The 18,449-nt window shown below is 37.2% G+C and overlaps 1 protein-coding gene across 1 annotated transcript in view; it reads right to left on the bottom strand.

Annotated features, from left to right (window-relative positions):
- Window positions 1–4,623: 4,623 nt before the first annotated feature.
- The window catches only part of MTPN (myotrophin), a 30,306-nt gene continuing 16,480 nt past the window's right edge, over window positions 4,624–18,449 (bottom strand). Inside the window, exons 2-4 of the mRNA XM_041398667.1 lie at window positions 13,279–13,392; window positions 12,271–12,354; window positions 4,624–7,819 (exon numbers count right to left, since the gene is read on the bottom strand). Of these exons, the coding sequence (XP_041254601.1) occupies window positions 7,733–7,819; window positions 12,271–12,354; window positions 13,279–13,392 (285 nt within the window). The 3' untranslated portion in view covers window positions 4,624–7,732. The remainder of the gene's footprint in view (window positions 7,820–12,270; window positions 12,355–13,278; window positions 13,393–18,449) is intronic.

Raw genomic sequence — 18,449 nt, 5'->3', positions numbered from 1 at the left:
GACCCATCCATGGGTGCATCCTAGCCCATGTACCTACTGCCTGGCAAAGATTTGAGCATTTCCTTGGGAGATATTCCAGCAGGATATGCTTTTTATCTGCAGGAAGTTTTCACCAGGCAGGTCAAACTAACATAAGCTCTTTCAAATCAGTGTTTCCTCACTTTGGTATTTTGTCACTAGATGAAAAGAACAACAATCTGGTTGAAACCTTTTTTTAAAAGATAACAGCTTTCTGCCTAGATGGCCATGAGATTATTGATGGGTTTTCCCAGTCACTAGTGCATTTGGAGGTCCACAGAGTGTGATAGCTCCTCTCCAGAGTGAAAAGGCTTGTGTGTGCAGCAGGCAGTTCTGCACTGACATGGGCCTCTGCTTCACACCAAAACTGCAGTGCAATAAAACCAGCATTTTCCAGCCCAAATGGCTGAGGAGCAAGAGACACCTAAGATCATCTGAAAAAAAAAATTAAAAACTAATAAAACCCAATTCACAGAGAACATGTTTCATCTATCGTTTTGCAGCAGGAAGGCAATAAAAATTATGTTCAGCATGAACACACACAAGTGTTACCAAACACTTAAACTCAAAATATAACAAAAGCCAACAATTTTAATTAATTAGATTATATCTCACAGATGCACAAAAATTCTTATTCATTAAATTACCAGGTGCTCATATTTGTCAAACACAAAACCTGAATGCAATACACCTTTCTTTGCCTTACCTCAACATGTACTGCCCTCCAACCCCCTAGTCTACAGCTCAGATTTTTATAAACTTGGCTTATAATTGTTACTGAAAAGCATTTAGTCTCCAATAGAAACTGTGAAGAAATCAGCCTGAAATAGAAACTGGTCGGTGAAAAACTACTCAGTCGCTATGGGATCTTATTTTTTCATCCTTCACTTGCCTGCCTTGTTCATTGGTGCAGTATTTTAAAATCCTGCAAAGCCCTACTCTAGCTCCTCTTGAGCTCCTATTTTTTTAAAGGAAGGATGGCCAATATATATATATATACAGCTTTTTATAGTGAGAGCACAGCCTCAGAAGCACCTCCTTATTAAGTGTACAGGTTATGCAGCCTCATTGCTGTAGGCTAGATCTATTTTTTTCCAAGTTACTGTTTAATATGGCTCTGTAAATATTTAAATGTATAGCTACCTTCAGCTATTTCATTAATTCGTAATTTTAGGTCTTGTTCTTATGTTTGCAGCCTCTGACACTAGAAATTTGTGTGTGCTTCCTCCATCTCTAAATGTGCTCTTCTGTGCTTCTGAGAACATTACTGCTATTGACTGCAAATTGCACCCAAAAAAACCCTTTAAGATGTATCAAGACCTGAGATATAATCCTCCCATCAGCTTACATCTTCAGTGAACAAGAGAAGGAAGGAAGTTGATAACTGAAGTACAGAGAAGTTTGTGTGATGCCTAGAGGCTACCTAGAACAGAAGCTGGACAGTGTTAAAGGAATAAAATGGGTGTTTATTAAAAGGCCTTCAAAGGATACACCTTGGGCAGTACAAGAGCCCAGCCATGGCTCCACCCAAGATGGGCTCTGGTCACCAGTTTTGACACTTGTATAAGTTTTGGTCCATTTACATACTGGGGAAAGTATCCAATTAGAGCTTCAGGTTATGAAGTCCCATCCTCCCAGATTGCTCTCCTCAGTTCGCTGTTGTTTGTGCTTTTTGGGCCCAAAGCTGTCATGGTGCCTTTGGCTCTCAAGCTGGAAAAGGATTGTTTTGTCTGACTAAACTGTGAAGAGAACTTGCTAACACTTTATATGAAGTTCAGAGTTACACACTAATGCAGTACAGAATCTGGAAAATATGAAAGCTACAACTTCCTTAAGTTTTCTCTATGTATCACGTGCATAATCACAAGAAAGAATAAAATCTGCCGCTGTTGTATTGATCCCAGTTCTAGTGGCAGCTCACCAGTATCACAAATATTGTTCCAGATTTTTCTATACGTAGGTATCAGTAGGAGGTTGATCACTAACTTTTCATAGCAATCTGTCAAAAGTATAGATGTGAGGTATCCTTCAGCACAAATGTTCTTGCGTAACAGATACACACAAATACAGGCTTTTTTTTTTTTTTCCCCTTTTTTTTTTGGCCAAAATATTGTAGAAAATATTTTTGTTGTAAAAGGTGAAATTATTGCTTCATGAAAAAGAGCGATGAAAAAACCCTTCAAAATAGAGTTGCAAGACAAAGCGCACCACAATATTTATAAGTAACAAGAATAAACTTTGGGAAAGACTTCTGGAATGTAAACCCAAAATTTATTTGCCATAGATCTGGTTTGGTGGCTGCACTGAGAAATTGGCAACAACCAACCAACAAGATATTTTGTGTCAATCAAACAGATCTGTTGGTTTTCCACTGAAAATAATACAAGAATAAATAAAAAGGATAATGAAAGAAAATAAAAAGATGGCTGGACATGCTCACAAGGTGCTGCTACTCAAACAAAAGGCTCCATATCTTAATTAAAAGTGTATTTCAAAAGGGAAGAGGAAGCATAATCTAACTTCCATGAAGAGTTACATACTTTTCAAGACTTCCCACCTCCAAATACTTTTCAGACAAAAGAGTTAAAACATTAATCCAAACTAGACCTTGTTTATTTTACTTTGAGACAAAAGCTTTAGTTGAACAAACTGAAGGTTCTTTCAAATGTAATGAGGAATTACTTTCATTTAGAGGAAAAATAAACACACAGAAAAAATGTTTCAGAGGTGAATTATTTAATATATGCATCAAACTTGAGCTCACTGGCCAAGAAACTATTTTTGCGACTGAGTTTTGGACCCTTCAAATTTATGTTCAGCTTGAGACAACTGAAATAAATCTTCCTTTAATTAATTTTGATAAATGGATTGAGACATACAGTCTGTTGTGGTTTTGGCACACTCTCCTGCCTCCTGAATGGCCATGAGATTAACTTCAGTGCATGAAAGCCTCTATTCTTAATTTTGAAATGTTGCAAAATTGTGTAGTAAACAAGAAGTAACTGAAAAGCACAAAAGAATCCTGTGTTCTGTGGCAGCCTGCAGTGCACCCAACCCAGAGACATTTAGGACATGGGAGAATGGAGAGGTGCACTCAGGTGCTCTCCAAACACCACATGAAGAGTGAAGACACAGGAGACTCCAGGACTTCTGTTTAAAAGAAGGCTCTCCAAAATAACATTATGTCACAATAGCAAGCAATGGTATTTAAATGCAACACTTCCAATTTTAAAATTAGAAAACACTGTTTTGACTTCTAAGGTGGGAAGAGAGGAGCCCTGATCCTAGGAAAAAAAACCCATTCATTTACTTCACAAGCAGACAAAAATTGCATGGGTTTGAAGACTCTAAAGGCACTGCATGAAACCAAGTGCTTTTCAAACACCCATCTAGGAAGTTTATGGCATAGCTTGGAGTTGGCAGCTGTTTCCAGATGTCAGATCACAAGTAAAACATAAGTATTTTGAGGAGAGCTCTGAGAGTATAGTTTTCTCCAAACTGAGAGAAACAACGAAGTGGTGCAATTGAAAAATTCTTTTCTTGGGCCAACATCCTTTTGGATGGGAAACCATTCTCTTTCAAAAGATCAGACATAGATAGATAAATATTAGAGACTCTTTACCTGCATAGATGAATTTGGTTTGCCAGTCACTGAGGAATGTGAGTGAAAGAAATCTGCATTTTGAACTGAGAATATTTCCTCCTGTAGAAAAACTGCCCATTAGAAAAAGCCCCAAAGTCACATCAAAAACACTCACAAAACAAAGAATCAGTAATATGAACATAAGAACTGAAGCCCACACACATCAGTTGCCACTGGCCATTACACCATTTGAACTGCTTTGGTATTTATAGTGAACACACACTTGTTCTCTCCAGTATTTGACTGAAAGGTTGTGCATACAGCAAGAGAAGTTCTGTAAACTTTTCAAAGTTTAGCAGAAAACCAGGAAAATTTCATTTATTTTGAAATATTTTTTTGATATTTATAGTTCTTCTACTTTGACACATCTTCCTGTACTTTTCTTTATAAGTGTCTATTTTAAAATAAATCATCAAACACTTCAGGCAATTAGATTCAAATCTCTACTGACAAGCAAAGTTAAAAAAGGAAGTTCTGACAAAGTCACTGTAAAGATGTCACAAGAATAATGAATAAACATTTCTATACAATTTTATTCATACTTCAGCTGTGATTTCTGTTAATAACGGTTTTCAATTTCTTCGATGAAGGAGAAAGCATTTGGCTTCAGTCCTCACAAGTAATAGAAGGAACACTCCTCTCTCTACAGATTGTCTCTTAGAATTTAACATGAATAGAAGATCTTCAACCTTAACCATTTAAGTGGGAAAAGCAGACTGCAAGGCCACAAAAATTATCAAAACCCCCTTTAAATGGATGTACTTTAAAACTCCCCAAAACAACCACAAAGAGCACTATATATTTAGTTTTCAAAGCAGCTTCCATTCCATGTTTCTTATAAGCAGCTAAACATTTTAATCACTGTACATGTGAGCTGGAACTTAGATGCCTTCCAGGTAAATAAAAAGTTGTAGCCTGAGGTTAATAAAACACAGGAGCAGAAAGAGAAATGAAACTCTGAATTCTCATATCGCACAATTCAAGTTTATTCCATTCATTCTTGCAACACAAACTTAAAAATACAGTATCATTTAGCATTCTGATGTCTATGAACCATGATAATGATGAACCCAACTGTGTCAAAACAGTTAACCATGGTGAAAAGAGAAAGTCAAATATCAAAATGCACAGAGCACTAATTTTTCTTCTGTCACTGTGTAGAAAGATGATTGTTTATCCATTTACAAAATATAATTAAGACAAGTTTGTTTTGAAATTTCGCATGCAACACTGCAATTGCTTGACCTAGGACACTCTATTCTTACCAGCCTCTTCTACAAATAATCAGTGTTATGTTCAGTTCCATTTAACTATTGTACGCCTTTTCTCATTTGCTCCCTGTAAGAAAAAGGGAGCAGAGGGTACAAAATCCAAAATATACTTAAGTTTATAACTTATTCAGCACAAATTTCAAAGGAAAAGGTTTAAGAACAGAGTGGATTTCCAAGTATATGCAATTCCAGTCTGACAAAGCATTTAAATTCTGTTTATAGAATGAAAAATAATTTACAGTTTGGTATTTTTATCTAGTTAGGACCTACTCAAAGATAGAGGAAGCCACCCATTATTTTTTCCACAAAATAGCTAACAAGAAGGAAACAAATGAATAAGCCCAGTCTTGAGACAATTACAAATGTATAAGCTTTTATTTTTACTTTTTTTTTTAATCCTGGGCAAAATGATTAAACACCTGTTATGTAGTGCAAAAAGCAGAAAAGTATTTCTTCTTTATAAGCCAAACATTAAATGCCATCTTTTTAACTATCTCAAAAGGCAGCTTGGGTATGTATTACAGCCAAATTAACACTTGACTCACTGAAGTCTGTTTGCTTCTTTTTCCCCCCCAAAGGGTGAAGTAAGAAAAAATAAGGTGTCCCCATAATTGTAGAAAAAGGGAGGCAAAATTGCCTCAGTGAATCTCCAGAAGAGTTAGTACAAAGATGATGTTTCTTTGCTCACTTAAATGAGAGTTAAAGGGAAAGGCAGGAAAGAATACCGAAGGAAAAAAAAAATACAAACCACTATGCCCAGACAACTTGACACTAATCAACACAAAAAACTTGAATAATCAAGTTCTCCACGTAAAAACAGATTGCAGTTTTCTAGACTAGCATTTGAATAGCTAAGTATTTAATAGCATAATATGGAGGCAAACTGATGCCAAAGATTGTTACTTTCATAGCTGAATAAAGAGTTAAACCTATTGTCTGTGTTCACACTATTACAATGACATGACAATCCAGCACTGATCAGAGATAAGATTAAAGAGTCCTCTTATAAATAGTTTTTAAAAGCACTGTTCACCAAATATTCTTGTTCTTTTATCAGCAGTTCACCAATTGATTTATCACTGATTTCCAACCCTTCTGTTCTTCCTTGCCACCCATCTCCAAGAAATAGATTAATTGCACTGTACAGTTTATGGCCACAGTTGATTGTTTTCTCCATTGCTTTTCTTATTCAATGTGTAGATGTATATCAGTTCCTGCTCTCACTTTACACTCTCAATGCAATGCTTTTCATATTTGAGACATTCAATCCTAATATGCAACATTATTCAAGTAAAACTAAATCTCCATTAAATACTAGTGGTAGTCACCAGTCTACTTCTATATATCCTCTCAATTTCAACAGTGATATCAAAGTAATATCAGCTACTTTTGTTTCAGAATTCAGCATGAGACTTTATATACACGTGCTTTTCTGTATTTTGTTACCAGGAAGTTTGACATCTGTATTTCAAAAGAGAGGAAGATGTACAGTTTGTGGTACAGAACCTGTTACTCAGTTTTAGATGAACCAGGCATCTAATGAAAATTTTCAGGATGAAAGCCAGCAGCTCAGATATTCCTGAGAACCACAAGATGTGACAGGAGTGCCTACAACATCATTAAATACCTTCCCACAAGTGATCAAGACTGTCATACTAGTATAGTAAATCTTATCTAAAAGTCAGTGGTTAATGTGGTATGGTCATACTGGGAACTTCCAGAAAAAGCCTCATGCCTTAATGGAATTTAAGAGGTTCATCCATTCGACAATGAAACACTAATTTGAAGCTATGCACAATTAAAAAAATTCTGTAGTAGTTAGAGCAAGTTAAGACTTCTGCTTGTACATCTTCCTGCTTCTACATCTGAACTTAGAAAGGTTCTATGTCTACCAGAAAGGTTTAGCAACAATATTCACCTGATCTTTCCACATTTGCCTTGATTACCCTTGTGTACCAAACAGCCTGGAGCTTTCACACAGGTATTTTATGCTGATGTGGTGAGTAAAGAAATTTCATCTTACATTCCTTTTGGAAAAAAACTACAGTGAAATTTTGACCCCTCTGTCAAAATCAGTTACTTAAAATGTTTGTCCTGGACTGAAACAAATATGGGATAGAAAGACTTCAAATTCAAGCATCCAAAAGTACCTTGGCAGGTATTATGGAGTGTAACACCACCATGCCTCAACTGGTCTTTCTTTGTTTGCTCAAGAGTCAGAAAACATTAGTGTGACATCCAATTAGTCAATATAAAGAACAGCTCCAATAACTAGTATCAAAAGTCCTCAAAACTGTAACAGAAGCTTTAGGCAGAAGAAGAATAAAGCTACCCACTGAGAGAGAAGAGAGAAGAGCAACCCAGCCACCTACATTACTACACTTCAGATTATGGCAGACACTAAGAGCATGGGACTATTGTCTCCTTCACAATTAGTTTCAGGTACATAGCACAGTACTTCCATCTAGAGGAAGTACTTCCATCCATCTAAGAAATCTTAGTACTAATCTAGGAGGCTTACAAGCCAAATATTCAGCATGGTCTGTCTTCCTTCTTCCATTTTCACTAGAAACGGAAAAAGATTGTGCACTGGAAAGAAGTCCTGGAGGGACACTGTTCATAATTGTTTTCAACCCCCTCCAACCAGATTATATTTGATACAAGCCCCTAACTAGTCTGACTCATAAAGAATTTCCCTCCCCCCAAAGTATTTAGCTGAAGAAGCTGGAAGATGCAAAGAGTGACAGACAGGCAGCAGTGTGAGGCCACAGGAGAGACATTTAAGATATCAGTCCATCCGTCACTGAAGAAGAGTCTTGATTGCCTGGTTGTCAGTGGCTTCAAAGGCAGTTAGTCCATCTGGGCCTTTCACAGTCTTATCAGCACCCTGGAAAGACAATGGGAAGGACTGTCAGTTCATAAAGCCAGGCTGCATCAGTACAAAGTGTGTCAAAAGATATAAAACCTGAATAATTATATTGATTACATGCAGCTTTTTACTACAGTGCTTGTTTTCATTCAGAAACCAACCAGACAAGATTTACGTACATAACTTTTCAGCATGCTACTCTGAGTTTCCAACTTTGTCATTTAAAAATAAGGAAAATAGCCACAATTTTTATAACAAAGAAAGTTGCAAATCCAACAAATTATCAGTTAATCTTAGACGTATTTTTTGTTTCCAGCAACTAGTACTCTTACAAAAGCAAAAATTCAGTGTTACACACTTCTACAAAATATGGTGCAAGAAGCTCTCACATGCTAAATTACAGAGGTAATACCTGGAAGAGCTGATTTACTAAAAAATTATACTATATTTGTTCTATATCATAAAATGGCCACATTCATCAAGGATGGTGCTTCTCTTCCATTCTGAAAAAAATGTGCCCATTGATACATTAGAAAAACAACACCACAAAAATCATTCCAAGTCCAAAACTGCTCAGGTTTGTTTTGAAAGAGTTATGTCTACACCTAAAAGGCAGCCAAACAGAACAGGGAGGCAACAGGAAAATGTAGGATAATGTACCAACTGGATAAATCAAAGAATTAGAATAAACTGCTGCAAGTAAGCAAAAGCACTGTGCCAGATTTATGGCAGGAGAACAAAAGAAGGGAAACACAGTGATTAACTAGCCATGTTTGCTTTGAGCACTGTGTAATCACACTCATGAAAGGGAAAACACAGACTAAACTGTAAATAGGGTAGCTAAATAATGGGACAAAAGTTATTAGAGATCACAGGACTGATTTCAGAACAACTCTGCAAGATTATATGCAATCTCACTTGAAAATGACAGGAAAAACACTTTGGGTACAAACACATTTTGTCAAAAGCATGTACAGCAGAGGGTTGTCTTCAGTTTACGCATAAGCTCTCCACAAAGTATGTACAAATCCCTTCTCAATTACAAGAAAGATTGTTAGTTACTATTAAGGACACTGAATAGTTTAAGGACATAATGGACCTAGAATTTCCATAGCTTCTTCACTGATTATACACACAAATCCCCACTGAACACAATACCATGTCTGCTCCCAAGACAACTGCCACTTCCCTAAACTTCACAACAAACAGTCTAATAAACTGGATCTGATACCACTGTGATGTGCTACTAATGCTACTTTTCACAACATAGCATATTTCCCTCTCTAAAACTCCTGCACTCTTTACTTGAATGTACTCAATCTGTCATTTGAAAAATATTGGTTTTGCAGTGGTTTATATGGCAGCACTGCCAGTCTTGTGGTCCACTGGCCAAAGTGATCCTCTTGGAGCTGCTTACCTTCCTTGTGGCCCCTAGAGACTCTCAGTGCAAGAGATGCACTGAGTTCACTCCAGTGACAGAAGCAATTTTTAGTATTTCCTCTCTCCTATCACTGTGTAACATCCTTGGCCCAAACAGTACAAAGATGTTGCAGTTCTTTGGCATATGAACATGAGCTGAATTAGCCTGTTCCCGACAAATGACAATTGGGTTACTGCAAATACACACTTGGGCTGAAACCATGGGAACATGGCTAGTAAAACCCCCAAGAGATTTAGCAGGTATTCAACACTTATAACCTTAGTTGCCCATGGAAAAGAAAGGCAAAGAAGAGTACAAATAGCTTCTTTTGCAGGTGTTGATTATTTCTGCTGCTTAGATAGCACTCTGATGAGAATCTGTGTGGAAATTAAGAAGGTTTCAAAGCTGTTCCTTGATGTTAAGCTCAGAAAATCCTGATTTGAAGAAAAATGGAACTATGCAGTAACCGACCTGACAGAATTTAAAGAATTCTAATTCATAAAACTCTCCACCAAGGTACCAGCTTTTAGGGTACCAAGGGTAACAGTTAACTGAGATAACTTTGAAGTATAAAGAGAGGTTTTAATCTTAACATGGGACTGCTCTCCCCATCTCAGAAAAATACTTCAGAAAAATTATCAACATTCAAGACCTGGGTTTCTAAAACAGCTTTAGTGAATGTAGGATAAGAGGGTCATGACTACCTAAGGAGGACACAGTTTATTAAACCCATTACTAATAAATTTAGAAAATTGGCCATTAGCTGGACAGAAAGACTCCTGCCTACATTCAATAACAAGAGAATTAAATAATAAAGGTCAGGTCAAGAGGACTTTAATTTGTAGAAGTACAACACTGCCTGGAAGCAACTTTATTAAAAAACTCATAGGAGTATAATGATTTCACAGTATTCTCTACTTCCCCAAAGTAAAAAGTTCCTAATATTTATGTTATGTTCTACTCCAAAAATACACATACACAAATAAATATAAACCTTCTCTCCTGGGCAGGGGAATAACAAACAAGAATGTTAGCCCACTTCAGTCACCAGGCAAAGCACAAATGTTAAACAGGCTCTGAGAGCCACACATGAGCTACTTGGCTCCAGCTGCAGTTCTGGAAAAAACCCAAAGCAACAAGCACAGAACCCATGAGAGCTGAGCTCCCACCAAACTGTGAAACCAGAACTGGGGGCACTTAACAAAGCTGAAGATTGGTTTACACAGCAAGCAGCAAACTGCTAAAAAGAGTTGCCAGATGACACAACAGAGGCAGATGTCTCCTTGTTCAAAAGTACATGGATGAATTAATGGCCAACAGATCTGCCAACACTTCTAAACAGGGGACAGATGCATGCACCTCTGAAATCCCCAGTACAGCAACCATGAATGAGGGAAATGAGTGAGCAGATGTGGTCATACTCACAGCTCTTCCTTTTGCCACTGTCAGAGAAGAAAAAAGGGACTAAACTGCCCAACTTAATAGGATATTTATTGTAAAATAAAAGCAGAACTATTTTGGAAGTTGAACAAATGGATGAAGTTTGTTGCATCCAATGCAACAACCCTCATTCTCTAAGCTTTCAAAACTGCTAATTGCCTATTTTAACATATTGGTTTCTCTGACACTAAAAAATCACAACTTTTTACATTACAAATCAAACACCAGATTATTAAAGAAAAACATGGATCAATGTCTGAAACAATTCTTGAAATACTCCTCCTTCTCCTCCCTTTCAATAGCTTGAGACTCTCACATAAAAGGTTTTAAACACCTCCACAGTCCATCCACCACAGAAAGCAATGGAGAATGTTGGCTTAGTAGCTGGGAAGAACATTTAAAGAGTCAGGAATTTTTAGATCTTTCAGTAAGGGTTGACTCCCGAGTCCCAGGTATCTGCTACCAAAGAACATATGACTATGGTACAAACAAGGCACGCTTAGTTTAAACGAATGTTTAAACAAGGTTCATAAAATAACTGTGTTAAGAGACAGAACAACGTCTACATGTAAGCCCTGCCTCTAACAGACAGAGCTGATAAGCCAACTTCCAGTTGATAAATATTTCATCAGCTAGCCCATGTAAATGGAAGCAATCAGCATTTTACTCTGCATAAAGAAATAAGAAAGTAATTTATTATTTGAACTAATCTAGGTTGGAAAACCCTCCAAACCAGAAATAGAAATAAATCAACATGGGATAAAGGATACCTTATTTTTTGATGATCCTAAATGAAGGATCAATCCTCACAATAAATTTAAGCAAGTCGGACACACCATTTGAATCGTAAATTAAGACACTGCATTTGTTTATAAAGAAGCATACATAATATCAGACAAGATCAAAGAAGTTAAGTGAAATTCATGCAGCATTAAGGGAGTTAAGGAAAACTTCACCCTGGAAGTGGCATATGAAAGTATTACATGGCAAGAATTCCTTTGGCCAAATGACTTAAGTGTAATCAAGGAGTGCATGTGAATGGAGGAAAAAGATTGCTTGAATTAACTACTTTGTAAAATTGATCACTTTTGTAATATAAATCAGTGTGCAAACAGAGACAGATTAAGCTTATTCTCCTCAGGACAAAATTTTTAAGCTGTAGGACAGAGAAAGCTTGGCTTCCTACTTTTATTTCCCCTCCCTCTGCCAACCCAAATGGGTTCTCAGTCATCTGGCAAAAGCTGAGGGAAACCACACCTCTGAGCAACTTCGCCGCAGAGATTGCATCACATGAAGCACTTAAACAGCTGCCAAAGCCAAATCCACTGAAGGAATGCATTTTTTTTTCCCCTTACTGATTTGCAGCTCTGCTCTCTAGCTCGAGCCCACAATACTCTTATGGTCACCGCTACTTTTGCTACACAACAGAAGTTCTTCAACTTTGTCTTTCAGCTATCTTTCACCATGATCAGAGTACCCTCTCTGTTTTAGCAACACAAATGGCATTTGTTTGATGTTCTGAACATATCATTTGGAGCATCATAATCTTATTGAAAAAAAAAAATCACAGTAATATGCTTTGTTAATGTTCAAAACATTTGTATCTCACCTTTGACAGAAGCAATTTCACACATGAAACGTGGCCCTCATAGACTGCTGATAGGAGTGGTGTGATATTGTGTTTGTCTGGAGCCTGCAAATTGAGATACAATTACTTGAAGGACAATTTCACACAGCATTATAAGGTTTCACAGAAATTTTTAATTTTCTTTAATCAACAGTAAGGAAATAAAAATTTAAGAATATTAGCCAGAAATGCATTCCACAGGATTTTTTACCTTTTTTTAATACAGAAAAGTTAACATTTAAGAAAGAGGTCATAGCAAGATATATCTTCCACAAGACTTCAAGGTATCCCAAAGCTTGTTCATAATTTTAGGCCAATTGTGCAGTTTCAGCTGACAAATTTTGCCCAATTTAAAAACAGTACTCCAAATTCTCCCATTTCACAGGCAGCATCACTTCAGAAAACAGTTTTGGCTGAAATATTCTTTTGGCTTTCTTCTCTGTAAACTACAGTCCTGGAAAGAACAAGAAATGGAGCAACTGAAATGCTATTTTTAACTCTTCCCCAGCTAGGAAAATTCCCAAGGAAGAGAATCTTTCCAGACATCCAGGAGCAAAATCCTAGCATTTTTGTTATGAACTAAAGCTAAGATGTCTTACATGTTAACTTTTGGACAAGTGTTCTAAGGCTTGTCAGCATTTGGGGTGTATGGTTAAAGTATTTAGGAATTTAACTTCTGGAGGGCTGATATAGCGTAGTCAAGTCTTTTCAAAACAAGAAGCTATGCATGTCAAGCTACAGCAAAATGTCTTAAACAAGAAAGAATGTCTCCAAAGAAGAAACACACTTTTTCCAATGTGTCCAAAAAGAATTCAAACATTTAATAAGTGTGAACTTCTAACCTCTAGAATCCCACCTCTCAAATATTTTTAGATGCATTGAATTTTTTAGTTTGATTTATATATTTCAGTGACCATTTAGGCACTTACACCAATCTCTTTGGTGTGTGTGGGAAGACTAAGAGCTGTTTGCAAATACAATAATACATACATTAATGTCAGCTCCTTTCAAGAGCAAAAATTCCAGAATCTCAAGCTGGCCACAGTCTGCTGCATAGTGAAGAGGCTTCCTCCCACCTTCAAGTGTCCGGTTGACATCTTCACCCTTTAAAATAAACATAATCTCATCAGCAAAACTTTAGAGCTAACACACAAGGAAGAGCTTGAAAGAAATCCAACACATTTAAACATGCTGAAGACTGTTCCACCCAAATATTTTAGTCACTGCCCAAGAAAAATTAAGTCTTTCAATTTCTATTCCCTCACATCTGCACTTATGACTGTAAGACAACCTTGATCCCTTGTTCTGTATTGCATCTCAGGTGTACCTGTACACAGGGTACAAGTGCACTAGGTAACTCATGATTTAAAAAAAAACCCAAACCAAACCAATAAATAACCCATTACAGCTTGTACAAAATGCTCCCCTTGGCTCATTTTGCTTCTCTTGCCTCAACTAGGATCATAGTTATCTAGCTAAGTTCCTTTATCTGCTTCTATGAATACTGAAGCTTTGCAAAATGACAAACCAGCTGCATAGAAGTAAGTCAGCATCATAACTACCAGCAAGTGAGTCCAGGCCATCCATAATTTAAAATCCAATTATGAAACTGTCCACCCTGTTTTATAAATAGCACTTACCAATTCTACATGATATAAACAAGTCTGAAGAGTCAAGCAAATCAGGCCACAGGAAGTTGTACTCTTAATGCCTCGCATAGTGGATTGAGACATCTCTTAAGGCGTAAACAAAATTTAATTTACTGAGTACCTAATCAGCTTTGTTTCCTCACCTTGGGTTGTGCAACTAAGGATAAACTGATTTACTGCCCTTCGTTAGTGACAAGAAGTTACTGGAAACCAACTAGAGACAAGCTGCGTGGGTAAGTGGCTTCTTGTTCTTACGTGCAAGAAATGTTCGTATTTTAGGAAGTGGCTAAATTTTGCATCATACCTCAAGCCCTGAATCTCCACAGAAAAACAATCAGAAGAATTTCAGCTGCGGCACCAATTCATACTTCTCTATAGAGCCCCTGCAGTCCCTTCACTCCTATCCCAAAGTTTTAGAAAGTGTACAGAATAGAGGGATTGACATACATCTTCCAGCCATTACTTCCCTTCTAAGAATGGAAGAGAAGATTGCCAGAAGGAAATCTTATTCTGCTTTTGATGTTCCATATAATCAGAGTTTTACACTACTAGTCAAATAATAAGATGACCTCATTATTCTCCTCTCTTCTCAATAGAATATTCAATTATTCATCATATACCCTTGTAGCAGATAGTATTGTGATGTAGCTTCTCATTTGCTGAATTTCATTGACAATTAAGTTCAAATGAAAAAAAAAATCACCCAGATCAAAGTAGGCTAATAGCACATAAATAGTCTGGGAAAGCACATAAAGAAGCAGCATATACTTGTGCTGAACATTAAACACTACCCATACTTTTATTTGCACATGGACTCTTTCCATAATTTTAAAACAACTGGCATTTACATAACCCATCATGTTTGCTGATACTTTAGGGATTGGGCGCACAGGTTTCAGAAGCCAACCACATGAAAGCCACATAATAACCAACCCAAACCAAAACAATCTCAGGCTTGTAAAGCCTGACACATGCCAAGACATGGTAAGTAAAGGAGCATGGGAGAAGGACAGGCAAGCTAAGTCCTGGGACAGCACACAGTCAAGCCATAAAGTTCACAGTACTAAGGAAAATTAAGAGTCATCACTTCTCAAGATTAGGACAGTCCAGCAAAGCTCTTTACTTCCTTAAGCTTATAAATATTATTTGGCTCACTGGCTTATACTATAGTAATTTTTCTTTTGTTTTTAAAGAATTAAACAAAGGTCCTCTGCTCTCTCCCAGCTGGCTGTGGAATAAATTTCTGCTGGATGATGAACGTTCAGAGGAAAAAAAAAACCCAAACACCCAAACTCCTAGTTTTTTAAGATCCCCGTAAAGATGATGAAAACATGTTTATAGGGGAGTACCTAGCAAAAGGTTTGCAAATAAAGAGGTCCCAAACACAGATTACATGGTACTGAATATTGGCACCGAGAACACATATCATTAACATTCAAAGTTAAACACTGGAACATTTTAGTGTGAACTAACAGAACACAGACATCACGTAAGTTACAAAAATGTAAAAAAATAAACCCCAAGCACTCCTACATGCTGCAATAAACCAAGTCAAACATCCAGTTGTTTCATAGGTTTGAAAAACCACTGTAAAACAGACCACTGAGTGTCATGAAGTTTTGCCTGGCCTTGGACTGCTAGTCCAAGAAATATAGAAGTAGGAAGGGAAGATAAACCAATGCATTTAATATACAGGGATCAAACTCTGGCAAAAGCACTTGTTTCAAATGCAGTCATCAACACATATATATTAAAAAACTTGCAGGACCCTTCACAGGTAATTTCTCTCAGGTCTTTAGATCTCCTATTTATATTGCCTAGGGCATTTCTCTGTAGGACAAGCAGTGGTTTCCAAAGTGTGGTGTGAAAACCCAGACAGGTGTGCAAGACAATCAATTCACTGGGGTGTGAAAAGAAACTATATATTGTACTATTAATAAAATGTAAAAATAGTATTCATTTAATCTTTAGTTCATCTTTAATTTCCATTTTTGAGGTATATTTTATAATATGCACATTACACAGTACAGGAGTACATATTGAAGTTGACTTAATATTGAAGTCCCCAGTGCACCTGCTCAGGGCCAGGCTGGATGGGGCTTTAAGCAACCTGGTGTACCCTGCCCATGCAGGGGGTTGGAACTAAATCTTTAGGCATAAGATAAAGGCTTGAGCCCCGGCCTCATAAATGAGACAGCTCTGGTGAAGGTGTGGCTAATTATACCACAATGAGATGAAGTGGTCTCTCAAGCCCTGTCATAGGTTAGTGCAGGAAACAGAACACAAGTAAAGATTCAAAGAAAAACATTAGCTCTGCATCAAGTTTTCCAAATTTACTGTGGTTTTGAATAATACTGGCCTAACATGCCATAAAGAATGTTATGAACTTGGGTATCAGCAATCTTAAGAGGTGATGATTCTCAATACAGAACTGTGAGACAGCAAAATAACCAATATATTGATGGGCTGAAACTAAGCTGCTGAAGGTTTACACTAAAAATCACCATCTCCTACAGAGGCACGTGGTCACAATCCACATCAACTGACAAAATAGAGTATAATTTTTCCTTTACAGCCACAGGAGCAAAATCTTCTGTGTACTAGATTAAAAGTGACAGAACAATTCTTCAAGGAAGTTTTATGGGACTTCTGCCATTTTCTAGAGTCTAACAGAGCAGCATGGTTAACATGTGTATTTGGAAAAGATACAATTAAGCCAGGATCAAGGAATCATATTTTTAGGGAATCACCCTCAAAATAAAACGTAGCTTCAGTCAAAGGTCAGGCTTCTCCTGAAAGAAGATTATTTATTTTCACTTTCTAGAGTAGACCCACACATTCACTAACAATGGTGCAAATATTTGTGCATAGCTTCAGAAAGTAATTTGCCCATACAAAAGAAAAGACACGATCATCTCTATAATGATCTTCCAGAATACACTGAATTTACTCAGCCATTTAAAGCTAAGTCTGGTATAAACCACATTAGTAACATTTTTCTTCTCAGATCAAAGACCCAGGGCACCAGCTATGCAATAGCATTAAAAATCTGTTACACCCATGAAACATCAGAAACAGCAGTTCCCAGGTATCTGCTTTAATCCCCTCTATTAAAATGTGATTATAAGTAAAAAAAAGCCTCTGTGAATCTCCAATACTAAACAAGATGATATAAAAGAAGACTTTTATACCTTATTTCAAAAAGTCACATAACATGGCTAACAGAAGAATATTAAATTAGGAGATCTTAAGGTATCAATGTCAGTTGAAACATGGCTATCAATTTTTCACTGCAGGACATGAAAATAAAAACTGGAAACTCACTTCCAAATACTTTTAAGAACTTTGCTCTTTAAGTAACTAAGAGTAGGATTCATTATAACTCCCTATGAATGCAACTATCACCCATTTTCTGTAATGGAGCAATTTAATCCATAAAAACATCTGTTCCAACTAATTTCTTAAGTGACTACTGTCAAAAATAGTTACTCTTGAATTTAATTCTTTCATTACCCCCTCTCTCACACATTTTCCTTGCTTTACCTTCTCTTGCCACTATACCTACACAAAATCCGTTATTATATCCCATGTCCTTTTCCAGTTTAGAGTTTAGCTCTAGTCAAGGTTTTTTTAGTTCCATCCCTGCACACCCTGGGGAAGTACCTATGTTCTTCTTGGGTACCCACCCCCAATTCCCATTTTTATGCTCCCCTCTTTCTTCCTGAGCTCAGAGAGGAGATCCTGACAGCCAACCTGCCCTCCTGTACACCTGATGGATGTTCCACAGTAATCTGGAAGGATCTGCACCTTAACAGCTGCTCTGAGTAAGTTGTGCCAACTTTAATTCCTTTTTCTTCTGCAGCCCTTGTTAAAAGAATGAAGAGTTTGCTCCTTTGTCCCTAATGCACATTATGACATCAGCACCATTAAAATGAAGAAGTTTAGTCATAAAGTACATGTTCTGAAGCTCATTATTTTCCATAGAGGTTATTTAACCACACCTAACTGACTCCAACCTTCAACTGCCCCAGCCTTTCTGCAGCCTTTATTACAAAAGGCTCTATTCCATGTCTGCCTTGGTCTCCCTTTTTCTGCTAACTCCCTCTTTTCCCAGCTCCTGCCAGTTTCAGAAGCATCAACACTTAAAGCCAAATGAGCTAAATTCAAGTTTAACCCAATCTAGGTTAAATTTCACCATTAACCTAATCTAGGTTAAACCTAATCACCATTCTACCACCTTATAGCACACTCCAGGTGCTTCAAGCACAGGCTTATTTTGCAGTGGCACAGGAACTGAAACCAAACCTGAGCCAGGTGTTCACGTGAGCACTGTGGTTTGTCACAAGTGTTGTTCTAGAACATTACTACCAGGCTACAAATGTCACAGCTCACCCTCACTTTAGCACCAACTTTTCTCCCATGTGGCAGCAACAGCTTTGCTACTTCCAACCAAAGTTTGACCCTTCCCACCCCTGCAGCAGAATTAGTGGCTGAAGGGTTAATCCGATGAGA

Source organism: Onychostruthus taczanowskii, unplaced genomic scaffold (assembly GCF_017590055.1).
Source record: "Onychostruthus taczanowskii isolate IOZ18803 unplaced genomic scaffold, ASM1759005v1 scaffold15, whole genome shotgun sequence".
Lineage (NCBI taxonomy): Eukaryota > Metazoa > Chordata > Aves > Passeriformes > Passeridae > Onychostruthus > Onychostruthus taczanowskii.
The sequence above is the reverse complement of the archived record's forward strand: the minus strand, read 5'-3'. Positions and strand labels throughout refer to the sequence as shown.